Source organism: Sorex araneus, chromosome 11 (assembly GCF_027595985.1).
Source record: "Sorex araneus isolate mSorAra2 chromosome 11, mSorAra2.pri, whole genome shotgun sequence".
Lineage (NCBI taxonomy): Eukaryota > Metazoa > Chordata > Mammalia > Eulipotyphla > Soricidae > Sorex > Sorex araneus.
Window position 1 is genome coordinate 32,007,620 of NC_073312.1, and position 17,226 is coordinate 32,024,845.

Consider the following 17,226-nt stretch of genomic DNA (forward strand, 5'->3'; position numbering starts at 1 on the left):
CATGGGTGATTCAATAAAAATTTTTTAAAGAGTATGTTAAATCTAACTAGAAATAACTAATGAATATAATAAAGTGACAGGCTACAAAATCAATATATTAAAGTCTTATAGTGTTAAAATGTCCATCTTACGTAATCCAGTTTACAGATTCAGCATAATACCCATCAAAATCCTAACAACATTTTTAGGAAATCGGACAAGTAACATTTGTATTTAATATTTACCATTTATAAGTTTTGGTGTCATTTATGTGGAACTACAAATACTGTGGACAAAAAAATCCTAAGGGGAAAAATATGTAGCTATCATAGGACTCTAAGTCAAACTACATTACAAAGAATCACTAATAATAAAAATTAAGATATTGAACAAAAATAGACATAGAATATGGAATATAATTGTGAGTCTTGAAAGAAGCACCAGTGCATATGGGCAGTTAATTTACAACAAAAGAGTAAGACCATACATTGAATAAGAAAGATTCTTGAACACACAGTGTTGGGACAGTTCTACAGCCACAGGGGAAAATGACAAATGAAGATAGACACTATTTAACACATTGTGCAAAACTATGAAAATAACTCAAAGGTGCCAGATAATCTCGTCATTGGCCACGATTCAGAGTTGTATGTCATCTCCTGGAAGGGAGCAGAATATGACACTCACCATAACCATGCTACCGGACCTTGCACCAGGCTGTTTCATTTGGGGAGCCTTGGAGAGGAGTGGGTAAGAACCCTCCCCTTCCCAAGGGGACCCAGCCCTGGGAGTGAAAACCTCCGGAACTCAACCGCTGCCATGCTCAGGCTGCTCTCCAGATGCTCCGGCCAAGCCTCACTCAGAAATGAATGTATTTCTGGACATGAGGAAGCTCATACCTCACACCACCCATATTCCAAGAGTACAACACCACATCTGATGGGGTTTAAAGTAGGATGCAAGCAATCTTAGAGGAAAAAAATTTTTTAAGATATATATATATGTATATACATACATACATACACACATATATGTGTGCATATATACATATATGTGTGTATATATATACATATATATACATATATATCACTGTCACTGTATAAGCACACAGAGCCTGGCAAGCTACCCGTGGCGTATTCTATATGCCAAAAAACAGTAACAATAGTGGACTTCATTCCTCTGACCCTGAATGCGACAGGGACAAATGGAGACATTACTGGCGCCCGCTCGAGCAAATCGATGAGCAATGGGATGAAAGTGATACAGTGATATATAAGCAAACAAGGCTCTCTTATAGAAGGGCTTAATGGCCCTTGGTGAAATACAATAATATTCACACTCTTTCCTCTAAGGAAACTTTTTTCTAGCATTTTCAGCTGTTTTTCATAACAAACAATGCAAAATAATTTACTTCGGTTCTGCTTTGGGGCAGAGGTTGGGGTTCAGGATGGAAATATTTGAAATATGGCAGTAAGAAGGTGTAATAGAGGTGGGATTGGTGTTTGAATATTAAATGTAATCAAATATTATGAACTACTTTATAAAATAAAGAAAATAAAAAAACAAAATAACTCAAATATTCAACTATAGATAAATGAGGAAGTTGTGATATATATGTATATACACACACAATAGAATACAATCATGGAGGGTCATGAGAACTTTGGTGGTGGTGACATGTAGTAAAGTAGTAATGTATATAAATACCATAAAAGTCCTTAACTCTAATAAAAGTTTTTAAAAATCAATTCAAATTTTATAATACTTTATACCCTATGAGATGGTCTATATTTTTAAATATGATAAATAAAGTTTGACAAAGCTATAGAAAAAACAAACTCATGCATGTTTGGTATGTAATTCTATAGAAAATGGTATGAATATTCTTCTAAAAACTAAAGATGAAAATACTATAGTATCCAAAATTTCTATTTATAGTTATTTATTTGAAAAATATGAAAGCAGTCAAAAGACTTATACATCTCTACATTGACTACAACATTATTCTTAATAGTCAAAACATGAAAGGAGCCTTAATGTCTTTGAATAAACAACTTGAAAGAGTAATTGTGGTTTATATGGTTTATATACTAAATGGAATACTACTTAGCTATTAAAAATGATGAGATTATGTTTTATTTGGGCATGATAAATCTTCCTTGTAAAGTAAAATAAGACAGAAAGTGAAAGATAAATCCTGAATGCTTTTATTCACATCTATGATACAAATAAAGGAACAAACTAACCAAATACCAACACAAAAATAACTTTTTGGGACCAGAGCAATAGTACTGTGGGTAGGGCTGTACTATTTCCACTCTGGAGAAGGCTTAGACACATTGCCCCTTTTTTCTCCTCTCACATCTTTAAAAGTAAGTTTTATTTAATAAAACTATTTTGCTTCAAAAAATATGTTTACAACTTTGTTCTAAAATGCATGTGGAAATTTAATAGGCCTAGAATAATAAAGAAGAAAAAAATCTTGAAAAATAACAAAGAGAAGGTTTAGTGTTCAATTTCAAATTTCTATAAAGCTAGTTATTAAGACTTGTAATTGAAATCCAAAATTTCATTTCTTAAATTTACATCAACTGATTTTTGACCAGGTATTATAATTGTTTACTCGTGTGGGAAAAATAAACTTTTCAACAGATGTTTTCAAATAACCCTCTACCTCCACATCATGTTTTCAAACAGAACCCTCCTCTTCATATCAAATTCTTTCTATTTTATATTCACTGTTATTGTCATCCCGTTGCTCATCAATTTCTTCAAGCGGGCACCAGTAACGTATCTCATTGAGAGACTTATTGTTACTGTTTTTGGCATATCTAATATGCCACGGGTAGTTTGCCAGGCTCTGCCGTGTGGGCTCAATACTCTCAGTAGCTTGCCAGGCTCTCCGAGAGGGGTGGAGGAATTGAACACAGGTCAGCTGTGTGAAAGGCGAAAGCCCAATCACTATGCTATCCCTCCAGTAATAATACTTACTATTTTATATTCAAGTATTTTTATTTCTATCTATATTATCCAAGCATAGAGCTCTGTATGTTATTTGTATTTTTGACATATCTGAAATTCCTTCTCCTGTCTTTCGTGAAAATACTTTAGATTTACCTGCAATCACCAGCTGAAGGAGAAGGCCATCATCCAGAGCCCTCTTTAACCTTCCCTCACACATTGTATATAGCAATTATGTGTATCCTAATATTATAACGTGATATTCTATAATTTCCAAATTTTCTGTAACTGTATCCATTTTATGTGAGTATCATTTTCTCACTTCTTGAATGAAGTATTAGTTACCATAAAGCAGGACAAGATTTTCTACTTATTTTTAACAATTTCATTTGCATCTTCCCAAATGATTAGTGTAGCTTCATGCATATAATATACAATGAAGGCACTTGACAGCATTATTTGCATACTTGTTGAGAGATCCCTGGTAAATGCAGAACTGTACAACAAACCAGTGTCAAAAGTGCACTAACATTCAAGTAACTGAACTTCCACTAACATCTTACCTGCTTCACTTTGATGAGGAAACAATCAATAAAGTCTCGAGGATTATCAATGTCCAAGGATGCTTGATGTTCCACCACTTTCTCCATAAAATAACTTTTAAGATAAGAAAAATTTTGACATAATTTTCTATAAGTCCCTGGGAAATAATCAAGGAGAATCGGAAAAGAATCGCAGAGCTAGAAGAGAAGACAAGTTTATTAAATAGTGAACATTTAAAAATCTATATATAAACATTAAGCCTAGTTAGGAACTGCATTATAAATTTAAATAATGCAGTCTTTGTCTTGAGAGAAAATATTTATTTTTTAAATAGCTGCTATGTTTATGCTGATAGATGATTTGGTAGAAAATATTTTTTACCAGGTGATCAATATGATAATCATGCTTTCATTCATATGTAATGTTTATAGAATTCAAGAATCCTTATCAATTCACTCATGTATAGATGAAATCTTTCATATACACTTAAAATATTGAAACTACTAGAATTCATGTTTTGTGAGTTTTAGACACACAAAAATACACTGGAGGCTACCCCTACCTCTTTGCTCTGGAGGTAGGTTTACATATTTTGTTTTGTTTTTTGGGCCACATGCTGTAATACCAATGGCTTACTGCTGGCACTGTACTCAGGGATCACTCCTGGTAAGACTAGAGAATCATATGTGGTGCTGGGGAGTGAAACTAGATCAGTTGTTTGGAAGGCAAACATCTTACCTGCTGTATTATCTCTACACATCCACAAATGAACATATACTAAAGGACACCAGAGATTAAAGAAGTTTGGGCAGTAAAGAAAATCCTGCTGAGTCTCTGGCTGCGGCCGGGGCTGGGGCCGACTCGAGCCCCGCCGAGATTCGACCCGGGTGGACATGCCTTTGCACAGCCACTGTGCTGCTGAACGAGCAGGATCCAGAGCCAGCTATATGACTTGGGGTTCCAGCGTGCTTGCAGCCATGTCTCCAGACTGTGAACTAAGATTTTGCCCCACGTTGGCTAATGGAGGAAATATCCTTCTTCCTTGGTTTTTCTTCCCTCCGGGAGGAAGAGGTGTGGTGTCCGCCATTTTATGGGACTTTTAAACATGTATGAACTTGGTGGCGCAGGGAAAAAAAATGTGTTTTGAACTTGAAACAGCGGGACGCCTGGGCAATCTCGGGCCGCTGCCGGTGCCGGCTCAAGCTCCGCTGAGATTCGACCCGGGTGGCCATGCCTTTGCACAGCGGCTTTGCTGCTGAACGAGCAGGATCCAAAGCCAGCTATATGACTTGGGGTTCCAGCGAGTGCTTGCAGCCATGTCTCCAGACTGTGAACTAAGCTTTTGCCCCACGCCATCTTGGAGAAAAGAACAAAATAATTCCTACGTAAAATGGAATAATGGCCTCACCTGAATCCATGAGGAACTAAAAATTTTACTATTTTCATTCAATTTTTTTATCAAGTTTAGAAAATCTTGATCTGTATAATCAAAGCGATTCTGGAAAATAATGGAGCAGATCACATTGCATGGAGCACATCCAAGGATAAAGGTGGGGTCACAAGGTGAAGCTAAAGATCAGAGAATATTTTAAAATACAATTAAAATCTGCACATGAAACACGGTCTTTTAGATGACAAGTAAACCAAAAAAATTAACCTTTAAAATAAAATATCCCCTAAAAATTCCCTTAACAAAAAAAAACCAACATGTATAAAGCTGAAAGATCACTTTTACATTAAATCGATGTATACTATTTTGACCCAGGTAGCTAAATAATGTTCTATACAATAAATGAAAATTTTATTTTAAACCATCTGGCAGTAGAGTATAGACATTAATAGAAATCAATCGTTACTGTCACTGTCATCCCGTTGCTCATCGATTTTATCAAGCGGGCACCAATAACATCTCCTTTTTGAGACTTGTTGTTACTGTTTTTGGCATATCAAATAAACCATGGGTAGCTACTCTCGGTAGCTTGCCGGGTGTTCCCAGATGGGTAGAGGAATCGAACTCAGGTCGGCCACGTGTAAGGGGAACACTCTACCACAGTGCTATTGCTCCAGCCCAACAGAAAACAATTAAAAGATTAAATTTATCATCATTGCCTATATTTTTACCCATTTACAAAAGTGCTTCAATTAATTGGACATTTTAAAAAATAACACTTAAGAAGCCAGTTAAATTTAATAGTTATGTCATCAGTATTCAGTATTTCTGAATGAAAAAAACCTATAGAAAATTTGGCATAAGTAAACGCAAGAATATATGGTTAGAGATTTTAAATGATTCATTTATAATTATACTAGAAAAAAACTGGTGTAGGGGAAGGAGAGATAGTACAGAAGGTAGGGTGTTTGCTTTACACAGAGCCAGGAATAAGCCTAGGCTCTTCTGTTTTGTGGCCAAAAAAAAAAAAAAAAACCAAAAAGAACAAAAGAACAACATGCACACACACACAAATAAAAGACAATAAAACATATAGCCTGAGCTGAAAATCAGTGAGACAAGCACATAGTACTGGAAGACAGATTAATACAATGAGCTTACTACAAGGTGGAACAAGATTTGGTATTCCAAAATATGTCTGTTTAGAATAAGGATTATGTTCAGCTGAGTACTTTGAAAGAACAGACCACTTAAGATTTTTCTTTTAGACTGACAATCCAGGAACAGATAGCAAGAGAAGATCATAGTGAGCCAAGAGGAGTAATATAAGAATTATTGGAGTCCCAGAGGGACAGGAAGAAAACCCTGATGAAGAAGAAAATGTCAAAGACATCATTTCTACGATGCCCCCAGAGCTGAAGGAAACATGTGAACAAATTCAGAGGCCCAAAGGGTGCCAGCTAGTAGAAATCCAAATAAAAATACCCCAAGACATCTTGATCAAAATAACCAAAACCTTACATAGAGACAAAATCCTGAAAGCAGCAAGATCAAAGAAAGAAATTGCCTATAAAGGAGCATCCTTAAGATTCACAGTTGAATTGTCTGATGAAACCCTCATGGCATGAAAGCAGTTGTGGGATATAGTGAAAAAACTCATGAAATAAATGCCTCACCAAAAATATTTTACCCAGCTTGGTTCTCATTCATAACAGAAGGAACAGCACACAGTTTCACAGATAAACAACAGCTTAGGAACTTCATAGACTCAAAACCACAGTGACAAGAACAACTGAATGGGCTACCTTAAGACAAGACAGACCCCTCAAATACACCAAAATTTAGCAGAAAAATGGGATAAAACCCCATAACAATAATCTCAATGTCATTAGGTTAAACACACCAATTAAAAGACACAGGATGACAGGATGGATTACAAAATTGAACCCAATATTCTGCTGCCTGCAAGAAACACATCTCTACAGTCAGAACAAACACAGGCTCAAAGTCAAAGGCTAGAAAACAATCCTACAGGCGAACAACACTCAAAAAATCTAGGGTTGCCATCCTACTATCAGACCACATTGATTTTAGAGTGAACAAGGTCACAAGAGACAGTGAAGGTCATTTCTTATGGATAAAGGGATCGGTACAACAGGAAGAACTAACAATACTAAATATATATGTACCTAATAGGGAACAACAAAGTACTTAAAACAACTACTCATAGACTTGAAGAAAGATATCAATAGCACACAATACTAGTGGGAGACTTAAACACTGCTTTATCACCTCTTGATAGATCAACCAGACTCAAGCTAAGCAAGGACATACTGTATCTGAGGGAAGAAATGGAAGAAAGGGATTTACTAGGTATATACAGGACATTTCATTCTCAAAAAGCTGAATATACATTCTTCTCAAGTGTGCATGGAACATTCTCCAAGATAGACCACATGCTGAGCCACAAAACATACCTCCATAAAATTAAGAAGATAGAGATTGTATCAATGATCTTCTCAGACCACGATGTGCTGAAATTAGAAATAAATCACATACACAAAAGAAAATGAAATCAAACACCTGTAAATTAAACAGCTCACTATTGGACAGCAAGTGGCTTAGAAAGGAAATCAAAAGATTCCTGGAAACGAAAGACAATAAGGATACGAGTTACCAAAACCGATGGGACACAGCATAAGCCGTTGTAAGAGGAAAGTTTATAGCTCTACAAGCATTCCTCAGGAAGGAGGAGACAGTCCTCATAAGTAACCTAAACTCACAGCTGAAGAGCTTGGAGAATGACCAACAAAAGGAACCCAATCCGAAACAGAGGAAGAAAATAATAAAACTCAGAGCAGAAATTAATGGGATGGAAACAAACAAAGAAACAATCCAAAAGACCAATAAAACCAAGAGCTCATTCTTTGTGAAAATAAACAAGATTGATAAGCTTCTAGCAAGACTCACAAAAAAAGGAGAGAGAAAACCATAATAGACCAAATAAGAAATGAAAAGAAGGACATTACAAGAGAAATTACAGAAATACAAAGGATCCTCAGAGATTACTTTGAGAATCTTTATGCCACGAAACATGAAAACCTCGAGGAAATGGATAAATTCCTAGACTCCTGTTGCCTCCCAAGGTTGAACCAAGAAGACCTGGAATACCGGAACAGACCTATCACCAACAAGAAAATTTAAACGGAAATAAAAAGCCTTCCCAAACACAAAAGCCCTTGCCCAGATGGATTCACTAGTGAATTCATCCAAACTTTTAAAGAGGACTTACTCCCAATCCTCTTTAAGCTTTTCCAGGAAATTTAAGTATCAAAAACACTTCCAAACAGTTTCTATGAAGCAAATATCACCCTGATGCCAAAAGCAGACAAAGATACCACAAAGAAAGAGAATTACAGACCAATATCCTTGATGAACACAGACGCAAAGATCCTGAACAAAATATTAGCAAATAGAATCCAAAAACTCATCAAAAAGATCATACACCATGACCAAGAAGGATTCATCCCAAGGATGTAAAGATGGTTTAACATTCACAAGTCAATCGACATAATTCATCATATCAATAAAAGAAATAATAAAAACCATATGATCATATCAATAGATGCAGAGAAAGCACTTGACAAGATTCATCACCCTTTTATTATGAAAACTCTCAGCAGAATGGGCATCGAAGGCACTTTCCTCGATATAGTCAAAGCCATCTACCACAAGCCCACAACAGGTATCATTCTCAATGGGGAAAAACTAAAAGCCTTCCCTCTAAGATCGGTTACAAGGCAATGTTGCCCACTTTCGCATTCCTATTCAATATAGTACTGGAAGTACTGGCCATAGCAGTTAGATAAGAAAAACATATCAAGTGCATACAGATAGGAAAGGAAGAGGTCAAGTTATCACTATTTTCAGATGATATGATACTATACTTGGAAAACCCTAAAGACTCTACAGAAAAGCTCCTAGAAACAATACGTTGATATAATAAAGTGGCAGGCTACAAAATCAACACTTAAAAGTCCAATGGCTTTTTTATATACAAATAATGAATGAGAAGAAAGAGACATTAAAAAAACAATCCCGTTCACAATAGTACCTCAGAAAAACAAGTACCTTAGAATCAGCTTAACAAAAGAGGTGAAGGACCTATACAGGGAAAATTATAAAACAGTACTTCAAGAAATAAAAGAGGACACTAGGAAATGGAGACACATCTCCTGCTCATGATAGGTGTAATCAACATTTTCAAAATGGCAATACTGCCCAAAGCACTATACAAATTTAGTGCTGTCCCTGTCAGGATACCCATGACATTTTTCAAAGAAATAGACAAAACACTCCTGAAATTTATATGGAACAATAAACCCCCACGAATAGCTAAAGCAATCCTTGGAAAAAAGAAGATGGGTGGCATCACCTTCCCCAACTTCAAACTCTACTACAAAGAAGTAGTAATTAAAACAGCATGGCATTGGGATAAAAACAGACCTGCAGACTAACGGAACAGAGTTGAATATCCTGTTATAATGAATCACGAATCACAAAATCCCTGTTAATCGTCGAATTCTTGAGCAGGCTCAGTAACCTCTCCATTTGTCCTTTCCCTGAGATCTTAGAAGTCTCTCTTGCTTCAGCCCTCTCAACAACTTCGCACTGGAGGCTTTTTCAGGGTCAGGGGAATGGGATCCAGCTTGTTACTGGATTTAGCATATGAATACACATGGGAAGCTTGCAAGGCTGTCCCATGTGGGCAGGAAACCCTCAGAAGCTTGCCAGTTTCTTCCAGAGGAAGAAGTAGGCTACAAGATATCGCGCAGCTGCGTAGGGCCGCGCGCTTCTGGGAGCTTGCTTTTAAAATCTCTGGATATTAGCCATTGATGGAAATACAACCACCTGGGTTTCTCTGCTGGTACCTTCATGTATGAGGTCTGTCCGAACATGTGTGGAGAGGGGCCTCGAGCATGGCTGTAGCTAGGTCCGGTTGTCTTCGGCCACCGGGAGCTCTGCTCGGGGTGGGAAGGGAAGCTGGGGCCACAGGGAAGACAGCCAGGCATGCGGGCACGAGACTCTGTATCACTCTCTCTGGGAGCTTGCTTTTAAGTCTCTGGGTGTTGGCCGTTGATGGAATTACACACACCTGGGTTCCTCTGCCGCTACCGTCATGCATGAAGCCTGTCTGAACGTGTGGAGAGGGGCCTCGAGCATGACTATAGCTAAGTTCGGTGGTCTTCGGCCGCCGGGAGCTCTGCTCAGGGTGGGGAGGGTAGTTGGATCCCATCCCCTCCGAGGGGCCCCAGGGAAGACAGTCAGGGATGTGGGCAAGAGACTCTCTGTTATAGACCTGTCACAGACCCCCAAATGTATGGCCACTTAATCTTTGACAAAGGAGCAAGAAATGCAACGTGGAACAAGGAAAGCCTCTTCAACAAGTGGTCCTGGGAAAACTGGATAGCTACCTGCAAAAAAATGAACTCTGACCTCTGTCTAATGCCAGGCACAAAAGTCAGATCAAAGTGGATTAAAGACCTCAATATCAGACATTAATCTATAAGGTTCACAGAAGAAAATTTAGGCAAAACTCTCCATAACATTGAAGCTAAAATCACCTCTAAGGATGAAACAGCACTGACCATGCAAGTGGAAGCGAACATAAACAAATGGGACTACATTAAAGTAAGAAGCTTCTGCACTTCAAAAGAAACAGTGACCAAAATACAGAAAGAGCCCACAGAATGGGAAAGTATATTTACCCAACACCCATCTGAAAAGGGATTAATATCAAGGATATACAAAACACTAGCAGAATTGTATAAGAAACAAAGCTCCAACCCCATCAAAAAATGAAGAGAAGAAATGAACAGAAGTTTCCTCAAAAAGGAAATGCAAATGGCCAAAAGGCACATAAAAAATGCTCCACATCGCTAGTCATCAGAGAGATGCCAATCAAAACAACAATGAGATATCATCTCTCACCACAAAGAATGGCACATATTCAAAAGAACAAAATCAACCAGTGCTGGCATGGATGTGAGGAAAAAGGGACGCTCTGTCACTGTTGGTGGGAATGCTGACTGGTCCAGTATTTCTGGAAAATAATATGGACAGTCCTCCAAAAACTAGAATTGAGCTTCCATATGACCCCACAATACCAGTTTTGGAAATATATCTGATGGATGCAAAAAAAGCACAGTAGAAATGACATCTGTACCTACATATTCATTGCAGCACTGTTCACAATAGCCAAAATCTGGAAACAACTGGAGTGCCCTAAAACAGATTAAAGAAACTTTGGTACATCTACACAATGGAATACTATGCAGCTGTTAGGAGTGGTAAAGTCATGAACTTTGCTTATAAATGGATAAACATGGAGAATATCATGCTAAGTGAACTGAGTCAGAAAGAGAGGGACAAACATAGAGGGACTACACTCATTTGTGGAGTGTAGGGTAGCATCACATGAGGCTGACACCCAAGGATGGTAAATACGAGGGTCATGGGGTTGCCCCATAACTGGAAGACTGCTTCATGAGTGGAGGGGAGAAGGCAGATGGAATAGAGAAGGGATAACTAAGGAAATGATGGCTGCAAGAACCAGTTGGGATGGGAGATTCATGCCGAAGGTAGATAGTGGACCAAATATGATGATCTTATCGGCACAGACCATAGCTCCTGAGCCAAGTGGTCTTGGACCAAGCAGCCTCCTACACCTCTTAATTCCTCAGTACTGAAGTTCCAGTAGGAGCACACCAAATTAGATGGGAAAATCATATAGAAGCCCACTAAACTCAAAAAAAGAGAAACAGTAACACAGAAGGCTCCACTATCAACAAACAGCCTAGTAAATCTTTAGACAAGGACTTAAAAACCCCAAGATGGGATATAACAATTTTCACATTTGATTTTTTTTATACTTATTGACTTTACTATTAGAACTTTGTTATCTAATCTATTTTAATTCTGGAATTGTACCGACAGCTGTGGTTTTTCTCTACATTAAAATAATTTCAAAAAATTAAAATAAAACTGATTTTAGTAGGGAACTTAATAACATTTCATACTTCATACCCACACTGGGTATACAACAATTGATGTACACACAGTGTGCATAGGTACACACAGTGTGCCAGTATCAGTTGACTCTCTGCTTCAGATTACCCTGTTTAGAGGGCCTAAGGGATAGTGAAGCAGGGAAGGTGTTTGCATTGCAAGTGGACATGTCAGGAGTGATCCCTGAGCACAGAACCCAGAGTACGCCAGAAACAATACTGAGTGTGGCCCCAAACAAATAAATAAACAAACAAGATTCTTCTTTTCACATAGGATAGACAGCTTCTATCCCAAAAACAGGTTAGCTCAACCTGAGACCTTGCCAAAGTCAAAGGTAAAGGAGAAAATGCCCACCAGGCCTGAGTTAGAGCAAACATAATCATCCCACCGTTGGTTTTTCTCAACTCCTCCACAAGGCAATGGGCTTCCTCTTGAACTCGATCCTCAATGCTTTTCTTCCCCATCCCAAAATTCCGTAGGGTCATGAGAGAGAAGCGTCTGAGTTCCTTCCATGTCTTTCCAACACTCAATACTATTCCAACTATGAGAGAAGACAACAAGGAGAGACATTGTAGGTGAAGAGGAGGTGATGTGAATTGGTCAAATTTTGCTGAAGAGAACAACAAATTCCTATCTTTCATCTCTTTCATCCCCAATATCAGTGCTACACTTGAACACACCCACACATACCGTGACCTTGATGAAGTTTTTCAATTACTGGGTTGTCGTTTCTTCCAGAAAACTCTTCCCCCATATCTACCAGGGCTTCCTTCACTGCTTCATATCCATACAGGACCACAGTAGGCTTCATGCCAAAATACACAGTGAACACGGGGCCATAGACCTTTGAGAGCTGGGAAAGAAGGCAAATGGTAAATCAGTATTTGATAAAATATTGTGCTTTCTCCAAAATGATATTTTTGTGTTATTTTTATTTTTTTAAATCACCAGTCTAAAATAGCACTACAATTTTAGGAAAACAAAACACACAGATATGAAACGCAATTGGTTCTCAACACACAAAATCCTTCCTTTATTTCACTGTTTACAGTGACAACCAAACACAAGAGAAAAATCTAAAATAACTGGAAGTAATTTGACTAACAATTTCGACAGTGAGTCAATTTTAATAATGTGGCACCAGAAGTCTATCTTACTTTTAAAATTTGGTGTAAATTACTTACATTTCAAATCATTAAAGGAATATAAAATATACTCACATTGCTCAGGGATCTGCTGATGTTCTTAATATCTACTTGCAGGATGTTTCCAATAATTGGGAGAGGAGTAGGGCCAGGAGGAAGCTTTCCTTTACTGGCATTCTGTTTCCTGTGGGAAAGGAGAAGCCAACAGGAGAGAAAAAACACCAGCAACAGAACGGAATACATTGAAGCTTTCTCTTCTTACTCAGAGAAGCTAAGCTGAAATCTAAAGGTCTTTTACAAACACTTTCTATTAATTCAACTTGTGCCTCTCTGAAAAGGCAAACAGTTACAGACTCTGTGAGTGGACTTTGACTCACTGATAAAGGTAACAAAACCGCCTTCAGTCCTTTCTTACCTTTAGTCCAATGACCATCTGTAAATACTGGTTTAATTTAATACTACTTTGGGATTACCAGGTATTGATACTTTAAAAAAATGTTTTAAAACTTGTCCCTTTTATTTATTTATTTAACTGATTGGTGGCTACACCTGCCAAAGACAAACCCAGGGTGAACAAGTCAGAAGTAGGGACATCACAAAGATTAAGAAAAGAGACAAAAATAAGAGAGCAAAGACCGCTATCAAGGGGCAAACAGCCTCCTGGACTTAGAGCCCTGACTGTTCTCAACAAACAGTATTTATTGTTAAGAACCAATAATCTTAAAAGGAGAAGAACAACATTCTTTGGTCAGGCACATAACATTTTTTGTTAATTGCACCTAACAATCCTGATCTATCTGGGTTAGACTATTACATATCAGAGGGTGTTAGTTTACCGGGATAAACATAAGTGTAAAAGGCTTAAGACTTAAGGGGAAAAAAAAAGACTTAAGGGGAAATCCTTTTCAGGAGGGGGAACAGAGAGACAGCAGACAGGACCCAGAAGGAGTCAGTATTACAGGCAGCATTCCAAAAATGGACTCCAGAGTTCTGACTGGTTCCAGACATCAACCCCTTTTTGTGTTGCTACTCCATGAACTAGTAGTCCTGGCTGGATAGCTGCCAAGACTTGGTGGGTTCCGTTGAAACCTCTCTGGCATTTGGACATACTTGGGCAAAGCGAATGATGCAGATATGGTGTTGTGATTCACTCTGGTTGTTTCTCTGGAACAGTGACTCCAACGTGGTGAATCTACTGAGTGTCCTTTAAATCAACCTACTCTGATTAAAGTAGGTTAAAACAACCACTTCTTTAAGTCATTTCTGACTTGAATTTATATAAAAAAAATTCCCATTTCCCAGTAGCTAGGCGTCACACCTAGGGACTGCTCCTGGTGTCCTGTAATCCCATCAAAGGCCAGCATCCGGAGATTTAAAAGCAAGCTCCCAGAAGTGTGCAGCTTCGAAGCGGCCATGCACTCTTTTATAGCCTACTTCTCCCTCTGGGAGAACCCCGCATACTACCGAGAGATTCCTGCCCACATGGGAGAGCCTCACAAGTCCCCTTGGTGCATTCATATGCCAAAACCAGTAACAATCTGGGTCTCATTCCCTGACTCTGAAAGAGCCTCCAATGAGGCACCATTGGGAAGGATGAGTAGGGAGAGGATTCTAAAATTTCAGGGCTAGGACGAATGGAGACATTACTGAGAAATTGGATGATTAAAGGTATGATGATGATGATGATGATGATACTTATGATGATGATGATGAATTTATATAAAAGAGCACATTACTGAGATATATTGCCTCCTCTTTTCCTTCAGTGTAATCCATTTAAACAATTATATTAACTTCTGATAAATATTATAGCCATTTTATATAAACACAATGAGTGACTCCTTTTATTTAGAACCTTTTTGACTTAGCTTAACATGGTCTTATAGGAAAGGGTTAGAGAAGGTGGCTTTTCCTGGGAACATCTCGCCATATTTCGCAGACTACGGTCCTTGAGACATGTCAGCTTTTCATAACCCCATAAGGCTCTTTTAAGTTGCTTCCCTTGTGTCATGATCCTTTGGCCTGTTCCGTGACCATGCCTTGAACTATTATACTTCTTATGCCCCTGAGACTGTCTCATGTGGAAGCCAGGTTACCTTAATGCTTGGCCCAGATCTATCCAAGGCCCTTCGTGAGACCCACCTTTTGGGGTGTTAAAAATTAAGGCCAATAATGCCCCAAAGTAGAGAGAGAGCATGGGGAATATTGTCTGCCATAGAGGCATTGGGAGGGTAGGAAACAGGGGGTATACCGGGATATTGGTGGTGGGGAATGTGCACTGGTGGAGGGATGGGTGTTTGATCATTCTGAGATTGTAAACCAAACATGAAAGTTTGTAACTATCTCATGGTGATTCAATAAAATTTTAAAAATAACAAAAATAAAAAAAGGTCATTTTTAGGGCCTTAAGTTCTGAAGCTTAAGTCAAAATATAAGATGAATGCCCAGGAATTCCAGGATTCAGCTGCACACTAATATTTTTTGGATTCAGTTCACGCTCATATTACAAAAGCAAGATTTAACTATCTTCCTGCATCTATAAAAACAGACATTGCTCTAAAATAAAAAATATACAAAACAGGGGCCGGAGCGATAGCACAGAGGGTAGGGCATTTGCCTTGCATGAGGCTGACCCGGGTTCGATACCCGGCATCCCATATGGTCCCCCAAGCACTGCGAGGGGTAATTTCTGAGTGCAAAGCCAGGAGTAACCCCTGAGCATTGCTGGGTGTGACCCAAAAAGCAAATATATATATATATATATATATATACATATATATAAATATATATACAAAACATAAAAAACATACAAAGGCATAAAGGAAAGAGAAATGCAAAATATTTCACTTCCATCATAATGCAATCTTCCACAGAAGATTCTTAGATCATAATTAAGACAAACACATATGATCTCAAACCATATTGTTTAAATATATCAAATCCAATTCTTATAACCTTATGCATTTTCACCGAACATTCATACAAAAAATTATAAAAACATTGTTGAACTGCACAGTTAATCAAAATGATGTACTTGACCTTCAGGTTTTGGTCCTAGGGATAGGAGTAATGCTATTCCCCTGCCTGCCCCCACTTTATTATTTTTTTTTGTCTTCATGACTGATAGGCTCAAAATGGCAGACATCTCTGTCCTTTTGATGGTGCAAACTCTGCAGTGGCTTCTCCAGAGTGCACCTTAGTGAAAACATAATGACTAAAAGAAGAACTGTTAGAATTACCATAAGGGAAGAGAAATGTTTTAGGGAACTGAAACTGTGTATAACATCAGTCATGCTTTCAAGTAGATCTCAGTGGGAAAGAAGTTGTAATTTATGAGGAAAAGTGTCAAAGAGTTCAAGTTGCAAATGTTGCATGTCATAAGGCATACTTCCTGATTAAGCAAATGTTTTCTAATTAATTTCTATGAATGCTGTTTCTTAATAAATTTTGAGAGTAACACAGAACTTGGTAAAATTTTGATTACACATTAAGCCAGCTTTAGTTTGTAAATTTTGTATTTCATCTCCTAAAAATAAAACAAACACTGCTTGTAGCAAGTCTGCTATTTGGGTAAAAGGTTTTGTATTGATTTTTTTATTTGTTGTTGACTATGTCATAATAAAGTAGTGTCACTGCCAGTTCTCAAAAAAATAGACAGTTTGGATGCAGTTCCAACAGCAGCTGCAGTGGCCATTAATACTATTAATCCCATGATTCCAAAGATATGCATTAATATAAACCTTCATGATCTTTTCAGTATCTTTAAACAAACTTTCTACAATGCACATTGAAGAAGAGTCCTGCTATGCCTGGGAGAAGCTCAAGAGGCATCCCTGGGTTTAAGTAAGTAAAGGGAAGGAAATGCTTGAATTTAGGCAAGTGAGTAATCTGCAAAAGACACAGACTAGGGTTTGTTTTTCTTTATCAAATCTTTCTTTTCTGATTGATAGGATAGGGCATTTTCACACTGGTTTTTTATAGAATGAGTGTCATTTTCTGTGAAACTGAAGCAAGATAGAGCTCCTTTACTAATATTTTGATATTTCCCTATCTATCCTTTCACGAATTGCAAAGGTGCAGCAACCCTCCACAGTTCCAGATGTTGAGGCCTGCCTGGAATACTGGGTTTTGGAAGAAAAA

The 17,226-nt window shown here is 37.9% G+C and overlaps 1 protein-coding gene across 5 annotated transcripts in view; it reads right to left on the reverse strand.

Annotated features, from left to right (window-relative positions):
- Positions 1 to 13,329, reverse strand: part of LOC101539748 (cytochrome P450 2C15-like) — a 31,707-nt gene extending 18,378 nt beyond the window's left edge. The window contains exons 1-5 of one of the 5 annotated variants that reach the window (XM_055118972.1): positions 13,162 to 13,329; positions 12,638 to 12,794; positions 12,330 to 12,482; positions 4,892 to 5,052; positions 3,504 to 3,680 (exon numbers count right to left, since the gene is read on the reverse strand). In XM_055118972.1, the coding sequence (XP_054974947.1) occupies positions 3,504 to 3,680; positions 4,892 to 5,052; positions 12,330 to 12,482; positions 12,638 to 12,794; positions 13,162 to 13,329 (816 nt within the window). Of the gene's footprint in view, positions 1 to 3,503; positions 3,681 to 4,891; positions 5,053 to 12,329; positions 12,483 to 12,625; positions 12,795 to 13,161 lie in introns of all 5 variants that reach the window. The other 4 variants (XM_012935827.2, XM_004621959.2, XM_004621958.2 and 1 more) reach the window with 4 other exon arrangements.
- Positions 13,330 to 17,226: the final 3,897 nt, after the last annotated feature.